Source organism: Micromys minutus (assembly GCF_963924665.1).
Source record: "Micromys minutus genome assembly, chromosome: 29".
In the NCBI taxonomy this organism is placed as follows: Eukaryota; Metazoa; Chordata; class Mammalia; order Rodentia; family Muridae; genus Micromys; species Micromys minutus.
In genome coordinates this window covers 6,408,553-6,426,965 of record NC_137964.1, presented here as the reverse complement: position 1 = coordinate 6,426,965, position 18,413 = coordinate 6,408,553, and the positions used below count along the sequence as shown (strand labels likewise).

The 18,413-nt window shown below is 45.1% G+C and overlaps 1 protein-coding gene across 2 annotated transcripts in view; it reads left to right on the top strand.

The window, feature by feature from the left end:
• The window catches only part of FLT1 (fms related receptor tyrosine kinase 1), a 161,005-nt gene that overhangs the window by 24,946 nt on the left and 117,646 nt on the right, over positions 1–18,413 (top strand). Inside the window, exons 2-4 of one of the 2 annotated variants that reach the window (XM_080941157.1) lie at positions 439–535; positions 900–1,126; positions 17,672–17,796. In XM_080941157.1, coding sequence (XP_080797283.1) covers positions 439–535; positions 900–1,126; positions 17,672–17,796 — 449 coding nt within the window. The remainder of the gene's footprint in view (positions 1–438; positions 536–899; positions 1,127–17,671; positions 17,797–18,413) is intronic. The other variant, XM_080941158.1, reaches the window with a different exon arrangement.

Here is an 18,413-nt window from a genome sequence, read left to right as displayed (position 1 = left end):
CATCATGACAGGAACATGGCAGTGTGCAGGCAGACATGGTGATGGAAGAGCTGAGAGTTCTGCATCTTTAGCCAAGACTGTCTCTAAGGTGGCTAGGAGGAGGGTCTCAAAGCCCACCCCCAAAGTGACATATTTTCTTCAACAAGGCCACACCTCCTAATAGTGCCACCCCCTGTGCCAAGCATTCAAACACATGACTCTGCGGGGACCATTCCTATCCAAACCACTAGAGAGGTTCGGGTAAAAGGTTTATCATGAATTCCAGGCCAGACTGGGCTTGTTAGTGAGACCCTGCCTCCAGGCAACCAAGGAACAAGAAGACAAAAAGAAACTTGCATCCTTTCGAATATGTGACTAAACTAAAGAAAAAAAAATCATCGTTTAGAAGTGTTCATAGACCATTTACAAATGACACGTTTTAAAACTTTTGTTTTATAGGATATGGTGCAGGGTCCAAGTTAAAAGGTCCTGAACTGAGTTTAAAAGGCACCCAGCACGTCATGCAAGCGGGGCAGACTCTCTTTCTCAAGTGCAGGTGAGTGACAGTGCGGGTACCAGTGTCATAGTATGTATTAGAATAGAATAGAATGTATTCCCAAATCAAACTCCTTCCCTGACAGAGAGCTCACCCCTCAAAGTAGAAGGGAGGGCCGGCTTCAGTGGCCCCCCAGGATTAAGCTTCACATAGAAGATTTGTCCCATGGAGGGGAGAGCTTCACTCACCTTGAGGGAATGGCGCTCAGACATTGTCACATCCTTCATCCTGACCATGGTCCCAAAGCTCCTTTGACTACGTAGCTTGCTTAGAGGAGGCCGCAGAATAAGGCTTCCTGGGAAAGCAAATGCTTCAGAGCTGGTGCTGAGCCTTGACTGTGCCTTCCTTTCTCATCCGCTTGCAGAGGGGAGGCAGCCCACTCATGGTCTCTGCCTACGACAGTGAGCCAAGAGGACAAACGTCTGAGCATCACTAGATCAGCCTGTGGGAGGAATAACAGACAATTCTGCAGCACCCTGACCCTGAACATGGCGCAGGCCAACCACACAGGCCTCTACACTTGCAGATACCGCCCTAAATCTACTTCAAAGAAAAAGAGAACGGAATCTGCAATCTACATATTTGTCAGTGGTAAGACTTCTACATTCAGCGTTCTCTGTTTAGCAGTGAGTCGGAGATCTACTGTGCCTGGGTGAGAGTGATTTTTCTACTAACTGTGGAATAAATGGGCAGTAGAGAGTCGCTTGCCTGGACACAGAGGCCTGCAAAACTGATATTAATGACTTTCGCTAGTCAGTTTCAAGCAGAATTTTCTAGACCCACTGAGTTCAATGTCCCCTGTGGGAAGAGACCTTTGCCTACTTAGTTGACTCCCAAAAAATACCAGACAAGGTCTGGCCATAGACTGAATGATGGGATAGGCCCAGAATTCCATGTGGGAATTGTTGAGAAACTCAACCTTGGGGGAACTGGGGATAAATACAGGATAGTGGCATGTTTATCACTTGGTACGCACACACACGGGTCGCTGGAGTGTACCTGACAGCTTTCTTTACTAAATTAACCGGTGTGGGACTGGAGAGATAACTCAGTCATTAAGGGCACTTGGAATGCTAGCAGCGTGGTCCAGGTCCAGTTCCCAGCATCCACACACTGTTCTGCAGCATCTTTCCTCCAGCAGTGCACACACAAGGTACACATACAGACATGCAGACACGCACTGTTTAAAATAAAAATAAACCCTTAAAGATAACGAAGTAGTCATTTCATAGCTGGAGCGCAGCCACTGTCTCCTAAGACTGTCCGAATTTGTTTCAGTCGAGTACAGCTGACTACAGTTCCTGTGCGTTAAGGAGGTAATGGTGATATCTGGACAGGCGCATTGTGATGAGGACAAAGGTAGAAATGGGTCCTTTTGGTCATAGTCTTTCATTGCTTCCTTTTCTGTCCTTAGAGAATGATCGGATGAAGTCATGTTCAAAGGGAGGGAATGCAGACCCTTCAGAAAGTAGACGTTGGGAATAGAAACGATCTCTGAGAACAAGTTTGCTCTCCCCCTGCTCGGGTCTTCCGAAACTGGAAACCCCTTAAGGACATCTAAAGATCGTAACATGACATTAGTGTGCGTTTCAGTCAGAAACTCTGGGGTTGGAGGTGAGAGGGAAACAGGGCTCCCTAAGGTCCTGTTCAGTTCCCAGTAACCACATGGTGGCTCACCATCCGTAATGAGATCTGATGCCCTCTTCTGTCATGCATGGGGTGGAGCACAAACAAATAAACAAACAGATACTTTAAAAAACAAAACGCAGCCAGCCGTCAGCCTCAATAAAAATACCCATTGTGAGTCTGCCTCTTTGTGGGATAAATAGAGTCTTTTCTGTAGATTCCTGAGCAGAGCATGTGAGTATCCAGAATTAGGTCTAGTCTGAAGGGAAAGTCATCAGCTGCATGGTATGAACAGCCTCTTTCTACCTACTGCCAGTTGGAATTTTCCTTTCCAGTACTGAGCTTGTGCTTGGGACCTTACGCTTGCCCACCAAGCACAGTGCCACTGAGCTAAATCCCTTTCGTGTTTAAGGGACAGGCTCTCACTGAGTTGCCTGCCTGCCTTTGAATTCAGTGTAGCCCAGACAGGCCTCAAATTTATAACCCTCCTCTTCAGCCACCGAAGTGGCAGCGGTTACAGGAGTGGGCCACACTGGGCCTGGCTGTCAGTCTGACCCGGACTGAACTACTGTTATGTCCTGGACCCTCCGATTCTGTTCCTATGTGTTGCCTTTTCCCAGGGTTAGCTCACTATAGGGTCTGGACAGCCTAAAGTTTGCATTATAGGGCGCCCACTTTAAAGCTAAGAGTTGCTGGGGCCTGGGAGCTACAGGTGAGGCCACCTCCATCTACAAGAAATGAGGTGGGTGGGAAAGGCGTAGACTGAACAGCTAGCTCTCAGGCAGCTCCCCAGGCCGAGGAGGCTGCAGACACGGTACCCATGAGTCAGGCACACCAAGCTTTGTGCTTTCTCTTTCTAGTTCTATGGAACTTATCCTACGGGATATGTGTTCCTTCTGACACTAGTTAGGAAGTCTTTTGCAGTAGGTCCTAGACTTGCACTGTCTCTTTGAGGAAGTGGGAGGGATAAAAGCTGAGGCTTGTCAACGGTCTTTCTCCTGTGGGTTTCGAAGAGACCGGCTTGCAAGCTGACAGTGAAAATATCTTCATAATCATCATCATCATCATCATCACACCATCATCATCACCATCATCATCATCATGTCTAAGATCCTAATAAAACAACATTTAGGTTTTTTCCCCTTTAACTCTTATACCATCCAGTAGCTCTCCCAAGTTCGTGGGATCAACAGTTCTAACGTAAACCTTCCACTCCGGCCGTTTCATCACTGAAGGGAGACGTCATCACTCATAACCATTCCCATTTCAATCATAAAACAGAGCAGAGCCAGTAAAATGTCATCAACTACCCCGAAGGGGAAGCCTCTGGCCATCTCCGTGCCGGGAGGGGAAGGCCCAGATGTGTGTAGTCTGTAAGTCCCGAGATGTCGCCAGAGTCATCTGTCCAACTCCCGCTGTGTGGAAGGTGCACAGCGTTAAAGCCTGAACTGTAGATAAATGTTGGCTTAGTCAGAAAATGAGCCAAGACTGCTAACTAATGTCTGCCGTGGGACTGGTGGGGAAACAGTGGCCGCCTTGTCAGGGATCCACCTACTTTACTGTCTTTTTCTGGAGGTTGTTCTTAGTCTCAAGCCAAGAGCTTGATCTTCTGGACAGCTGGAACTCTTCCGAGTTGCCAGAACTTTTATATACTTTTTGCTTTGGTTACTTTAATTCTCTTCCAAGAAAACCAGGGCTTCTTCTCCCATTTTTACTGACTACTCTCACGGCAGTGTGTTTCAGTTGTAGGACACAAAGCTTGTCTCTCTCTGATAGTGCAGATTATCTCTGGGATTAATGGATTCCAGCCTTTTCCACCGAACACTAACTGTCCATCTACCACAGAATAGTTACTGTGGGAAGTGTTTCTTGTGCAGACTTTTCTACACCCAGCCCTCCCCCCGCCCGGAGGATCTGTAAATGTGTTGGCACTTCATTTTAGTGGCTTATAAAGAAACCTTGAATAAGTGTATAGGGCCTCCAGAGGTTGGAAGGAAAAGAGCCAGGCATGTATAGCTTCTCCAACTTAATGCCAAATGCAGCAAGCATTTTTAGGTCACAGTGGAGTGCCCGCTGTTTCCCAGGCAGTCACCTGCCGAGTTCTGATGTGGGCAAGCATCACTCCTTGCTGCCACTCTGACACCGCAGGTCACACCCATCCACCAAGCCCTTCAGCTAATTTAAGTATTCAATTGATCGGGGTTAACTACTTTAGTTGACTGGTTGGCTGAAGACTTCCACTAATATAATTTCTCACACCTGTGAGACTTACCTTTCACGGAGCAAACGGCTGTGTATATCGGGGACCATTTACCCCACCCCTAACCCTGTTCTCTAACAAGGGAATTCTCCTCCCAACAGGCTTTTCAGGAAGCAAAGGGGTTCCTGCAGTTACAGGGTTAGGAGGGCAGTCTTAACTCACCTCAGCCTTGTTGGTGGGAGGAGATGGGATGGGGCCAGACTGAAGCAGGGGAGCCAGTTAAGGCTTGTCGTAAATAGGACAGGTGGTGTTGTTAGCTCAAGGTAGAAGTGACCCAGAGGGGGAGCACTGATAGGTTTGAGGAATTCAATCAGCTTTGATGATTGGACAGGGAAGAGTCAGAGAGACATTTCAGTTCTGTCAGGGTAGCTAGGGCAGCTTACTCTGGGTCACAGCCAGACAAATGACACTGGTGTAAGCCATCCCCTTGGATAGACTCTTGACACGGTCTGGACAAATGGCATTTGAGTGTGAGTTGCTGACGAAATAGAATGCTCGAAAAAAAATGTAGCGGTGGAATTTTGGCTCGTAAAGAACTGAGACCTGGAGATGCACCTCTCAGTTGCTCCTCCTTACAACCTGTTTCCAGAGCTGCGTTAATGCTCAGACTATCTGCACTGGAGAGAGATCGTGTTCACACTTAGAGGCACTGGGGCACGGATTTGGCTACAGTCGAAGGATTTCTTGTGAGTTGTAAGTGGACAATAGAAAACCGACACACAGAGTTTTCTGCACATGCATGTGTACACACTATGCCTCAGTGTGTGTGGAGGTCAGAGGACAACTTTACAAATTGTTTTTTTTTTTTTTTCCTTCTACCATGCTTTCCTGGGATCAAACTCAAGCCCTAGTCTCGGGCTTCCATTGGCAGGAATCCGTCTACAGATATTGATGGCAGACCTCCTCTGTGTAAGACCCTGTGGTTTGTTCTGTATGTGGTCCAGAAGACTGAGGTACAGAGTTGTGTCACTTTGAAGTTCACTGGTTACTTTGTAGGACCACAGTGCCAGTTTGCAAGACTTTGAACTATATAGCCCGGTTTTTGTTTTTATTATTGCTGGAATTGTAATGGTTCAGAAGCAGTCTCTAGATAATAAAGAGGACCCCCAAAAATAAAGAGGACCCCCTCTACCTGTCCTTAGTAATACCCCAGTACCTCTGACCTCTGGCTCAGTCCTCCAGAATGGATCTGTTGTGGAGTTTCGTTCCAGGGACTGCCTCTGGTTCTACCACAGTTGTCACTTTGAGCTGCTGGTCAGAAGCAGCAGGTACTGATGGCTTGGGTGGGTTTTGTCTCTCATGGCTCCATGAACACCTTAGGGTGAGCCGCGTCTGCCTCGGAGCCTTTGGGCTTCATGCGGAGCCTACATGAGTTTCCTGAAAACGGCAGTAGTCAAAGGCTGAATGGCATCTGGAAAATTCTACCTCAAATGGGTCTTCTGTAGAGGTCCTTCTGGTGTGTCTACATACAGCTTTATAAAACAAAACAAACAAACAAACAAAACAACAAAGCCCCCAAGAAAACAAAAAATAAGCTCAAGTTTTGCTGGGGTTGCTTTGTTTTAATGAAATTTGTAAAGAAGAGGAACAAATCTTTCTATCCTATTTCTATCACTTACAACAATGATAAACTTCGTTTGGAATCACAGCTATCCCACCCACCCTGGACACCAGATCATGTATTCCTGGCTGAGCATCCCCTCTAGGGTTGAGGCTTGAAGGAGATTATCCATCCTGTTCATCACTCTGGTGGCCGACTAGGACCACATGGCCGGAGCTCAGAAAGGAGTGGCTTAATTAACTCAGTCACTTTTCTTTCCAGTGACACAAAACTTTGCTAAAGATACTCTTGATGTCTGTAAGTCCTGCTGTGTCATGTGTCCCTTTGAGAAGCATGTGTCATTAAACTCCAGAGGACCTCACCCAGGGTGCAGACATGCCGACATGTGACTAGGGTGGAAGCCACTCTCGTTGCCGCTGTTCTTGGCAGACTTTCCGTTCATCTAGAATGTTCCTTAGGTTGCCATCTTTCGGTCGGCCACACGTTCAGGCTGTCACTCAGTGAAAGAGAGCAATTCCTGGTGTTCGCTAGACCACAAGTCTGGAGGATCTGGCACAACTGCAAAGAATGACGTATGTGTGTGTCAGCAGGCGTTTCAGCAGAATTACACGGGCACTCAGAATTAATCAGATGAGCATAGTCTTGAATAAGCCACTTGGACACGGCCTGTGAGTTTGAAAAGTCGATGACTGGGATAGAATTGTGAAATCCTCAGTTGGCGGTGAAGTCAAAGACAGTACAGTCGGCAGCGTGTTATCAGTGGCCTGTTATCAGCAGAGTGTTATCATTTCTGTTCATACAGTCAAGGTGTGAAACAGAATGGATTGAAACTTTATGGAACTTTGTTTATTTGGCTTTTTTTTTTTTTTTTTTTTTTTTTTTTTTTTTTTTTTGAGACAGGGTTTCTCTGTGTGTCCCTGGATGTCTTGGAATTTGTTCTGTAGATCAGGCTACCCTCAAACTTAGATCCACCTGCCTCTGCCTCCCGAATGTTAGGATTAAAGTTATGCATCAAGCAATCTTTTAAGGAAAATGAGCAAGGGGGCTTTCTTAAAAGACATTCCCTTAAGCTGAAAGGGTTTAGGTATCTGACATTTTATAACGTTAACACTCCTGATGGAACGCATGCTCTGTCTATAGATTTGAGGGCAGCGACCTGTATGGGTCCTTACAGCTCATGGGGTGCTGACTCCCCTTTACCACGGAATCTATTTGTTCTCCCATTGGATACATCTTTTCTGAGCTACACCGAGCTGTGTGGCTGGCTGTGGCACTCAGCGTCCATGGTGCCTTCCTTTCATCAGACGTCAGTAAGTGGCCATTGAAACAGCACATCCTGGACTTTGTATTGGTTTCGCTCTCCTGCCACGGCTCTCACTAGGTCTTCAACTTTGTGCAAAATGATTGGAAGAGGAATGGCTGGCATTGTGGAAATCCTATTCTCAGTTTCGGTAGATAACCAACCTAGGAAGGAGCAGAAGCTTCTGTTTTGTGCATGCACATGTATGTCTGTGAGAGGGTGTGCATAAAGAGGGTGCTGGATTCCCCAGAAACTGCCTGATACAAATGCTGGAATCCAGACTCCTCTCCAGCTCCATTTGTGGGTTTAAAAAAAAAAATGACCTTACTCGTAGCTTACATAAAGGTTCTCACCAAAGTTGATTGGAAGGAACGGAAATCTTTTGAATACCTTCTGACCCCACGTGGACGGCATCACACACCTCTGTCAGACTGGTACAGCTGATGAGCCCACATACCATTGTAACTAACCGAGTGTGTAGATAACTCATGTACGTTAGGGTGACAGGGTCTTACAGTGTAGCCTAGGCTCTCCTGAAGCTATGTAGACCCGACTGGCCTTGAACTTGTGGAGATTTTCTTGCCCCTGTCTCCTGAATGCTCTGGATACAACGCTATGGTGCCATGCCTGGCTTAGGGTTCACCTTGATGTTGTATAGTCTTGAGTTTAGATTAACACACGATGGCACATATCTATCATCTTGCTGTCATGAAAGATGATTTTTACCTCCCTAAAAATCCTATGCGCCTCCTAGTCACCCCTCCCCATCCCAAGAAACCCCTGATCTTTCCCCCTATTTGTAGCTTTTCTTCACCAGAATTTATGTGTATGTATCATACAGTGTCTATTATAGGTCGGTGTCTTTCTTTTTGTAATATGTCTCGGATTCCTCCACGTTGTGGAATGGCATGCCCCTTTAATCCAGGCACTGGGGAGGCAGAGGCAGGCAAATCTATGAGACTGAGGCCAGCCTATGTAGAAAATGCCAGGCCAACCAGGGCTACATAGAGAGACCCTATATCCAAACAAACACACACAAAACAAAATGTTTCTTCCATGTTTTCTTATACCTTGATATTTCTTTCCTTCCCTCGTCTTCCTTCTTAGTGCTCCTCCTCTTCCTCTTTCCCCTCCTCCTCTTCCATCTCATGTGTCCCAGGCAGGCTTTAGCTTTGCTCAGGATGACCTGAGATTACATGCCCCAACACATGACTTATGCAAATCTGGGCATCAAACCCAGGGCTTCGTGAATGCCAAAGAAATACTTTACCTCCTGAGCTAAGTCCCCAGACCTGCATTCCTTCAGCACCAAATACATTCTATTGTCTGAAGGTGCCATAGTTTATTTGCCCCTTCACCTACTAAGGAAGGTCTTGGTTGCTTTTTAGTCTTGGCAGTCATGACTAAGGGAGCTATGAATACCCACGGCCATAGCTGTCAACTCCACGGGGAGATAGCAGAAAGTGTGACTGCAGAGTTGCATGCTAGCAGTACGATTGCTTTGTAAAAAACCGCCAAGCTCCCTTCCAGAGCATCTGTCATGGTCATACCATCTTCCATCCCCACCATCGATGGATGGAGTTCCTGGTCCTCTATACGCTTCACCAGCATCCGATGTTGTCTGTGTTCCCGGTGTGGGCTATCCTCACCGATGGCCAGTGGTATCTTATTGTTTTGATGCACATCTTCCCGGTGGCATGATGTGAAACACATGCATCCTTTCTTCTTATCTTTAGTCTTTCATTCTTTGATCTTTAGCAGAGGATCCTCATTTTATGCTTAAGACTGTGACCCACTCTGAGTTAATTTTGTGTGTGTATTCTTTTTTTTTTTTTTGTATGTGCATGAGTGTTTGCCTGTGTATCTTTTCAACAAATGCTTCTAGAACAAGTGGATATCCATTTGCAAAGAACAATGTTTAAAATGAGTGTAGGGGCTGGAGAGATGGCTCTTGCAGAGGACCTGGGTTTTATTCCCAGCTACCACATGGCTGCTCACAACCATTTACAACTCCAGTACCAGCGGATATACTGCCCTCTCTGGCCTCCATGGGTACTGCAAACACATGGTGCACATACATACATGTACCAGACATAAACTAAAATAATAAATAAAAAGAAGTAGAAACTTGGCTGGGAAAGAGGGAACACCAGTGGGGTGGGTACATCTACCCCTTGCTTATATGAATGGAAACCAGGCTTTGTCTTTAGAATCCTGAAGGCAGAATGCCTGCACAGGAAGTCAGGCAGGCAGACTGCACTGTGACATAAGGGAACACTGTGACACTGAGAGTTATTGAGAAGTGGCATGAGCTGTATTTGGCCCCCACATGTGCAGGCATTCAGGACAGGGCAGGTGCTCACTGGATGGGACCAGATACTCCCATGGTACCAAGGGCCTTTCTAATGCTGAGACTTTCCTGGTAATAGGAAAGTCTGTCTTTTTGGGCTATCTTCTCAGGCCCTTTCCACTGCAACCCAACAGGACAAATTCTATTACGGTTTCTATTTCGGATATACCAGTGTGTCAAAGTCGGCTGCTTATGCTCTCTAAATATCTTTTGTATATTGAACTTTGTGTCCAGGAATGGAAATTATCAGTTACACTTTAGGCCCATGTCTGGTTCCCTGTGAAGCCTCTGACTGTCTCAACCTTCCTTCCTCAGCATCTAGGTCAACTTTCCCTAGACTTAACCATGCAGGGTTACCAGCTGGAGTCTGCAGATCAAGGTCAGGCCAGATTCCCAAGTGCAGCCTTTCTGCTGCCGGTACTTAAAAATTGGAAGAATTAAACATCTGGTTTCCTATCTAGTTTAAAAGTTAGGCTGGGGGATGGTGGTACAAGCCTTTAATCCCAGCATTTATACTGCAGAGGGCATCAGATCTCCGAGAGTTCAAAGCCAGCCTGGTCTACAGAGCAAGCTTAAGGCTACATGGAAACCAGCCCCCCCCCCCCCCCCCCGCCATCGCAAACATTTGCCTGCGTACCAGTCCGCAGCTGTGTGCTGGAGTCATCTTCTTTGGACGGAGCCACCACAGCCACCGTCCAGAGGCCGTTTTTTCTCATCTTCTCTCTTTGCCAGGCCCCAGAGAAGTGTTAGTGGTATCTAGTGTGGACTTTTCATATGAGTGGCAAACCGCAGATCTCCTACAGCAGAACAGAGGTGTCTGCACTGCCTGGCGGCAGAGGGCTAAAAAGGGATCCAGTGACCGGAGCTTGGTTCTATGAGTCATCAACCTGTGATTACACACTGCTTCATCGGTCAGAATCTTTCGGGGGTTATGGTTTCTCCCACATCTCGGGTGTGGATGATGGCAGAGTGTGATGACTTCGTGTGATGTCTTCCCCCACCCCACCCCCGACCCCCGCCCTGCCAGGTGACACAGGTGTGTCAGGGCCAGATTTTGGCGTGGGAGACAGACAGGAAACCCGAATTCCATCTTGATTTCTCCATTCCTGTGCTTGTGGAAGGTCCATTCTTTCCTGTGGGTCTTGGTTGCCTCGTCTATTCAAGAGAGGCCGCCCTGAGGTATCTGTAATGTTCCTGGGAGGTTTTATGATTTCATGTGTCCAAGGCAAACAGGAATAGTAAAATCAAGAAATACCTCTAATCTTGGAGTAGGAAAGTTACAGTATCTCTTCTTCATCCTTCATCTTTCTCCCTTCTTCTACCCCCACCCCTGCCTGCCTTCTCTCTGAGGTGTGGCTGGATGGGCCAACCTGCTTTGTGTGAGTTCCCAGGAAGTACCTGGGAGATGAAAGGTCCACCCTGTACCTAGCATTTCATGCTCACTGAGACCCTCAACAAGTCCACTTAGTTTGTAGCTGCACATTAAAAAATAATAATAATACAGGTCCCATTTCCCCCTTCAGGGCAGAATTTAGAATTTAATTCTAGGAAAGAATGATCCTACCATGTGAGGTATGAATGCCGTGAACCACGCTGCCAAGAACCGAGCATCCTGATGTGTGTTTGTGCAGAGTTGAATGTATCATACACGTGTGTAAACCAAATGTCTTCTCTGTTGGGCTATGTGGATACAGATGATGGCCCTGTTTCCCTGTTAGGAGAGGAGCAATAGGAGGATCAGGCTGAGCCACGGTCCCTGGCCTCTTCTTTTTCTTCTGCTACTGTTCAGTCCTCTATTGCAAGGGTAGTACCAGGAAGTCAAACAAGGCTGTGCATTGCAGAAGAGCAAAGAACGAAGCAAAAAAAGGCCTTCTCAGGGACACGTGCCTCTTACTTTGTAGCACATAAATAGTGAATTGCTAATTTTAAGGGTTTTTTCCCCCTTCTTTACAATGGCATCTTGGGGAATATGATGACACTTGTCTGTGTCCCCTGCTCTGCCAGAAATGTCTTGTGTCTTCTGTCTTATGGGCAGAAACTGGTGCGTGGTGTTGCTGAGTGTAACCAGCTGAATGTGGAGGATTCCCACAAGGTCCTGCATTTGAATACTTGGCCCTTCTCTGGTGGTACTGAGTTGAGAGGCTATAGAAGCTTTTCTACCAAAGGCTCACTTGGTGACTCTGAGTCACTGGCGACATTTTACATTTCCAGACACAGTTGTTCCATGTTCTTGCCAATATTTGTTATGTGCCTTTCATTTAGCCATTTCAGGGGCATGAAGTGTTATCTCATGACTTTGATTAGTATTTTTCTGATAGCTCATGTCCTTGGATGACTTTTCATGTATGTATTGAATTCTTTGTATCTCATCTCAGAAGAAATATCAATTCTAATAGTTTTATATTTTTTTTAAGTTTATCTTTATTGTGGCTTTTTTTTTCTGAGTCAGGGTTTCTCTGTCATCTTTCCAGCTCCACCCTTCTATACGCTTAAATGTGTTATTTGTTTTTATGACTGAGTTGTAAGAGATCTTGTATTTTGGTGAAATACACTTTGTCAGTCTTTTTTTTTTTTTTTCTCTCTTTTTATTTTTACAAGCTGACTTTAACATGTAATTACTTTCTTGAGGATTTTAATTTTTAAGTGAATATCCATATCCAATAGTCTTCTTATAAAGTTTTCAGTCTAGGCTTTCTCATCTCACTGATCTCATACAATGAGCTAGAAAGTTTTCTTTATTTTATTTTTTGAGAAAAACTCTACAAAGACTTGATATTCTTTAACTTTGTTAGCATTCATTTGCTATCTATGACTTGGCATTTCCTTGTGAGCAGTTCTGTTTTGTTTTCTAATAACTTATTCAGTCTCTTGCCATAGATCTGTCTGAACCATCTACCTCTTGCTCTTTCCAGTAGTTTGTTTCTCTAGAAATCTATTCATTTCATCTGTCATCTAGTTACTGGTGTGTGATCATATTTCTTCATACCGCCTTATACTTTTGTAAAGTCTATTCTAATGTCTCACTTCTGTTTATATGTCTGTGAGGTCTGTTATAATGTCTCACTTCTGTTTTTTATGTCTGTGAGGTCTGTTCTAATGTCTCACTTCTACTTATATGTCTGAAGTTTGAGCCTTCTTTTTTTTTTTCCTTCTTTTCTCTGTGACTTGTTTGGATAAAAGCTTGTTACTTTGTGATCATCTTTTCAAAGCATATCAGTTACTTTCCCTCTAAACACTTTTAGCTAGACCCCTAGGAGTGTCACCTTGTGTCTTCCTGTTCATCCATTCTATAGCATTTTATGATTCCCCTTTAAGTTCTTCTTTGGCCAATTTGTTGTTCAAGAATATGTCAGTTCTGGTTTCATTTAGTTTCCCCAATTTTTGTTATTGATTTCTAAACAATAAACACTACATGAATTCTATTCTTTTGACTTTATTGAGGTGTGTTTTCTGGCCTGGCAAATGCTCTCTCACTGAATTCTCCATGTGTGCTTCAGAAAAACGTGTAACTTGCTTGGATAAGTGGTGTGTTCTATGTATTGGGTTAGGTATGACTGGTTAATTGTGTTGGTCAAGTGTTTTGTCCTGTTTTAGCTACTGACCATCTTCTCTGAAAATAATATGGAACTTAAGAGAAGGCTCAGTGGTTAGCACTGGCTGCTCTTGCAGAGGACCTGGGTTTGATTCTTATCAGCCATATGGTGGTTCACAATTGCCTACAACTCTGGTTCCAGGGAATCAAATGCCCTCTTCTGGCCTCCTGGTGCATATGAACTCACATGAGCACACACACACATGAAATTAATTAACCAATTTTAAAAAGGAGGTTAAAATGTTCACCTGTTTGATTATTTATTTTTACTGTATTTCTTTCTCCCATTCTGTTGGTTTTTGTCTTTTGTGTTTTGTTGTTGTATTGTTATCTGCATACATGTTTATTATTGTTACGTCTTCCTGATAAATTGGCCCTCTTAGTACTACTAAATATTCTTTATCTCTAGCAACATTAATTACTTTAAAGTCTATTTTGGGGCTGGAAATATCTTAGAACATAGGAATACTTGTTGCTCTTCCAAAGGATCAGAGCATGGTTCACACTACCTGAAAGTAAAGCTCTAGGGGATCCAACAGCTTCTTCTAGCCTATGCAGACACCTGTATACAGGTGGCTATCACACATAAGCATATCACACATATCACACACACACACACACACACACACACACACACACACACACATACCACATACACAAATAAAGGTAAATTTTATTAGAAGCCTACTTTGATGTCACAGGAAATTAACAGCTGTCTTGTGATAGCAATCAACAGCTGTCTTGTGATAGCTGAAAAGCTCTTTTAAACTAATACATACTTGGTGGACAGTATAAGTTCTGTTAAGAACTTGCTTCTTTCCTTTTTCTTGCTATTTTTCAAGAAAAAAAAAATTTAAAGCAATCAACAGACTTTTCTTGAATGTTACATATAATTCATGGTACAAAAATCTGCTCAAGGTGATTACAGACATCTTCATGGGAATGGTTAATGACTTTAATCCTCTCTACTTCTTCAATTATTGAAAACCACACCTTCCTCAGAGTCCTCATGACCAGGACTTGGCAGCAAATAAAAAATGAAAGGAAAGATAATCAGGGGAATGTCTGCACACATCTCTAAAATGTATGTGTGCTAGGAAACAGGATGCTTACTTTTTGCACATGTCCTCGGGGTGGGGTGGGCTGGGGGCTATTCACTTGCAGTGTATCAGTCAGGGCTGGGGTAAGAATAACATTCTATGCACTGTGTGCCTTAAGCTGCCATTGTGAGTTACAGATCTCAAGGGAAAAAAAATACCCACTAAAAGCAAACACAGTTCCAGTCTGAGCAAGGGTCTCTGATCCCTTCCTGCTTCTAAGTCCACTTGGCCTACAAATTCTCCCACGGGGGCTTGAGGGGGTGGGGAAGGAGACCGCATATTCTCTGCCAGGTTCCTGCCACTGCTTTGAGCAGTAAGGGCTCAGGGGTGAAGACTTTAGGACATTTACCTACATGTATTGCCTCTAGTCCCTGGTGACTGCATGTGCACATGCCCTCAGCACTGGCCTCTCACTCCTTCAACAAGCACCCAGGTTGATAGCCGGAAGTCACTCTGCAGTGATGGCCATGGGTAGATGTCATTTTCAATTTTGTGACTAAGACAAATGTGTCCTTTGGGAGTAATAAGTGCTTTTACTGGTGACATTAATGGAACTGTAACCTCTCTTTATCTACAGTCCTACAAAAGAAATATGTTTGTATTATGTCAGGCAAGTTCATTCTCAGCCCTGCCTTGAAGCAAGCTGCAAAAGAAATGTATTTTTAATACGTATAGAGAGTAGAGTGGAATCATGTGTGTGTGTGTGTGTGTGTGTGTGTGTGTGTGAGTGTGTGTGTGTGTGTGTTTGTGTGTGTGAGTGTGTGTGTGTATGAGTGTGTGTGAGTGTTTGTGTGTGTGTGTGAGTGTGTGTGTGTGTGTGAGTGTGTGTGAGTGTGTGTGTGTGTGTGAGTGTGTGTGTGAGTGTGTGTGTGTGTGAGTGTGTGAGTGTGTGTGTGTTTGTGTGTGTGTGAGTGTGTGTGTGTATGAGTGTGTGTGAGTGTGTGTGTGAGTGTTTGTGTGTGTGTGTGTGAGTGTGTGTGTGTGTGTGTGTGTGTGTGTGTGTATACTGCCTCAGGGTCACTTGCAGATTTGGGTTTATAATGCCACTATTGACTGATGTACTAACAGTGTGCCTTTAGTTGTTTGGACAGACAGAATTTTTGAAGTTCTAGTACCTTTGAGTCCTAGCTGGCCCACTGCTAACACTGAAGCTGGCCTTTGGAAGACAATACCTAGAGTGAAATTAAGTGTTTGGGGAATCTATAGAGGGGACAAAGAAACTACCAGGCAAAGGTAATTCTATTACTGCTTGAAATTGTCATTTCATTAGCCAAGGGCCAATGACACCCGCTTTTACTATTTCCTCTAGAAACTGTTTATGTCCGTGTCCTTTGTTGGAAAGGGTTGACTGAGAAGATAGTAAATTTGACTGAAGGATTTACAGTTCAGTTAAATGAATTAAGCGGTTTCCTGGTGTTTCTGTTTACCTTTGGGACTCATAAGAGAGAGAGAGAGAGAGAAAAAAAAACAGATTTGCAGGAGGAAGAGAGGGTTACCCTGGTCCTGCTGGGTGTCTGTTTCAGCAACTTCATCTATAGGAGAATTCCCTTCTGATAAGCACCCCATGTCTCCACCACATTCATTTCCTCATGATCTCTGCCCACTGAGAATTTCTGAGCAATGAAAGCTGACAAATGTATTGTTTTCCTTGAGTGCAAATGGACAGCAGCCCTTTCTAATGGGAGCTTTAATTCCAGTGGTTATTATTAAATGATACATGAGCGTTCTAGAAAAACCAACTAATAGAATAACCTAGCTGGGCGTTAGAGGCAGAGGAAAGACGATCTTGATCTTTGTGAGTTCAAGGCCAGCCTGGTCTACATAGTGAGTTCAGGCCAGCTATAGCTACATAGTAAAACTCTGTCTCTGTTTCTCTTTGTGTCTCTGTCTCTGTCTTTCTCATACACACACTCACACAAATAAGAGGAGGAAGTAAAGAGGAGAAAATAACTCATAAAACTAAAACCCAAATATATCTACCTTCCCCACTTCCTATACACCGATCCCCAATTTCTTCTTAAAACAAACAAACAAAACAACATCAAAACAAGGTGTCTAGCTAAGTACCTGGGGCTGGTCTTTTGTCCTGCATCCCATGGCTCATGTGCTCGGATTATAGATGTCCATGGTCCACAAAGCCTGGTTTTCTGTTTTCTCTGCCTAAAACCTACGTGTTTCTAGGGCCAGTGTGTTCATCCCTTCCCTTCACTCCTCACGTCCCCATACCTGTCAGGAATCTACTGTCCTTTCTGACCACTTCCTGTTCTGGATTCCCAGCATCCTTTGGCTTGCAGAGGTCCTATTAGCCTCTGCTTGTGTTCTTACCATGCTGTTTTCTGTATGGTCAGTTCAGGGCCCACTCTCCTTATCTTAAATAATTCAGGCCCCACTCAGAAGTACAAAGGACCTCACCAGTCCCACCCATAACAGCTGCCCATCACTGCTGACAGCTCGAGTTTCCCTAAAACTCATTCTGTTAGCGTCCAGTTTTGAGAGGACCAGCCAACAGGTCTGGGGCCTCTTCCTTCTTTCACACAGGACTTCCGGCCCCCACTTGGAGCCAAGTCTGGGATGGATTTCTGAAGACACTGCAGGTGTGCAGTGAGAGTGTTTCTAGGAAAACCTAATGCTTGCTCCGGTTCCCCGGAGGAGTTACGAAGGACGTTAACAGTGGGTTAGAATCCTGACCTCTGTGGGGCAATGCCACACTTTCAAAGGAAATGTCTTGGTGCTTCTGCAAAAGGCCCCTCCAGACCTCTCTGCAAGCTTTGTTCTTTGCAGGGAAACCTTGCATGTTGAAGAAACAGACCTAATCACCTAGGAAATGTATGCATTTCCCAGTCTGCCTCTTCAGTCATTCCTAGGCTACTGGGCAAGGTCTAGAAAGCCTTCAAGTGGTGCCCCTGCCATTCAAATGGTAATCCCTCTAGTCTGCTTCCTTCGGCCTGGCCCTAACTCTCCCAAGGAGCAGCACCTGTGATTTTCTGGTGGTCACAAAGGCCCTGGAAGGTACTTTCCAGGCTCTTAACATAGCTGAGGTTTATGCAGAGTCCCCTGCCCCCCACCCCTCTGCTTCTCCCTCATTGCATTTCAAAAGCTTCAGTGGTCCCTGTAACCTCACCGTATATTAAGGCGTCAGGGTAAATCCCACTGAAGCCAAGAACTGAATAAGAAAGTGATTTGGGGGAACAAGCACATAGAAGGTCAGGTTCACAGGCAAAGCACAGACTTGTGCACAAAGAGGGCATGGCAGGTGTGACTTCAGCAGAGTCCCCCAGTCCCGGCCACAGTGTCTTACGTGCTAATGTGCTCAATTACTTACATGTGGTTTTCTTCCCCTCATTCAGATGCGGGGAGTCCTTTCATAGAGACGCACAGTGACATACCCAAACTTGTGCACATGACAGAAGGAAGAGAGCTCATCATCCCCTGCCGGGTGACGTCACCCAACATCACAGTCACTCTAAAAAAGGTAAAACTCAACAAAGTCACTCCCGTCCTGTTTTTGCTTCAAGTGGGTGTTACGGCATTTTAGTCTTTTTTTTTTTTTTTTTTTTTTTTTTTTTTTTATGTCTCTAGAATAATTTTGTATCTGGGCTTCTCAGAACATCGGAGTTACCGTGCCCCATCCCCCCACCCTGTATATTTAAGTGGAGTCAAATAAATTGAATTAATCAAAGAACTGAAATCGTGACAATTTTGATGTATTGTCACATATCCAAAAAGGAGAGTCAGCTGTGTCACTCTCACGGATAAGCTGGTGTCTGGGTAGGTAGGGTATGCACTGCCCAGGGACCTAGCAGCAGCTTAAGTCATCATCTGCCCCTCCCCCAACCCCACCTGCTGCCACCAGGTGCAGGTGGCATATAAAAGACTATCTGCCACCCCAGTTCTCTCTCCCTGTTCACACACGTTCTTGTCTGATCTCTCTCCCCTTCTGTCCTTCTCTGTCCCCCATTTCTGTCGTCATGGCTCTGCTCCCCTCCTCCAGGTCCTCACTCCCTTCCCTTCCCCCAAGCAACCCCCTTATACTGGATCTGTTGCATGGCCTGGTTTCTCAGAGGGAGACTGTGGCATGGGCCCGCAGGG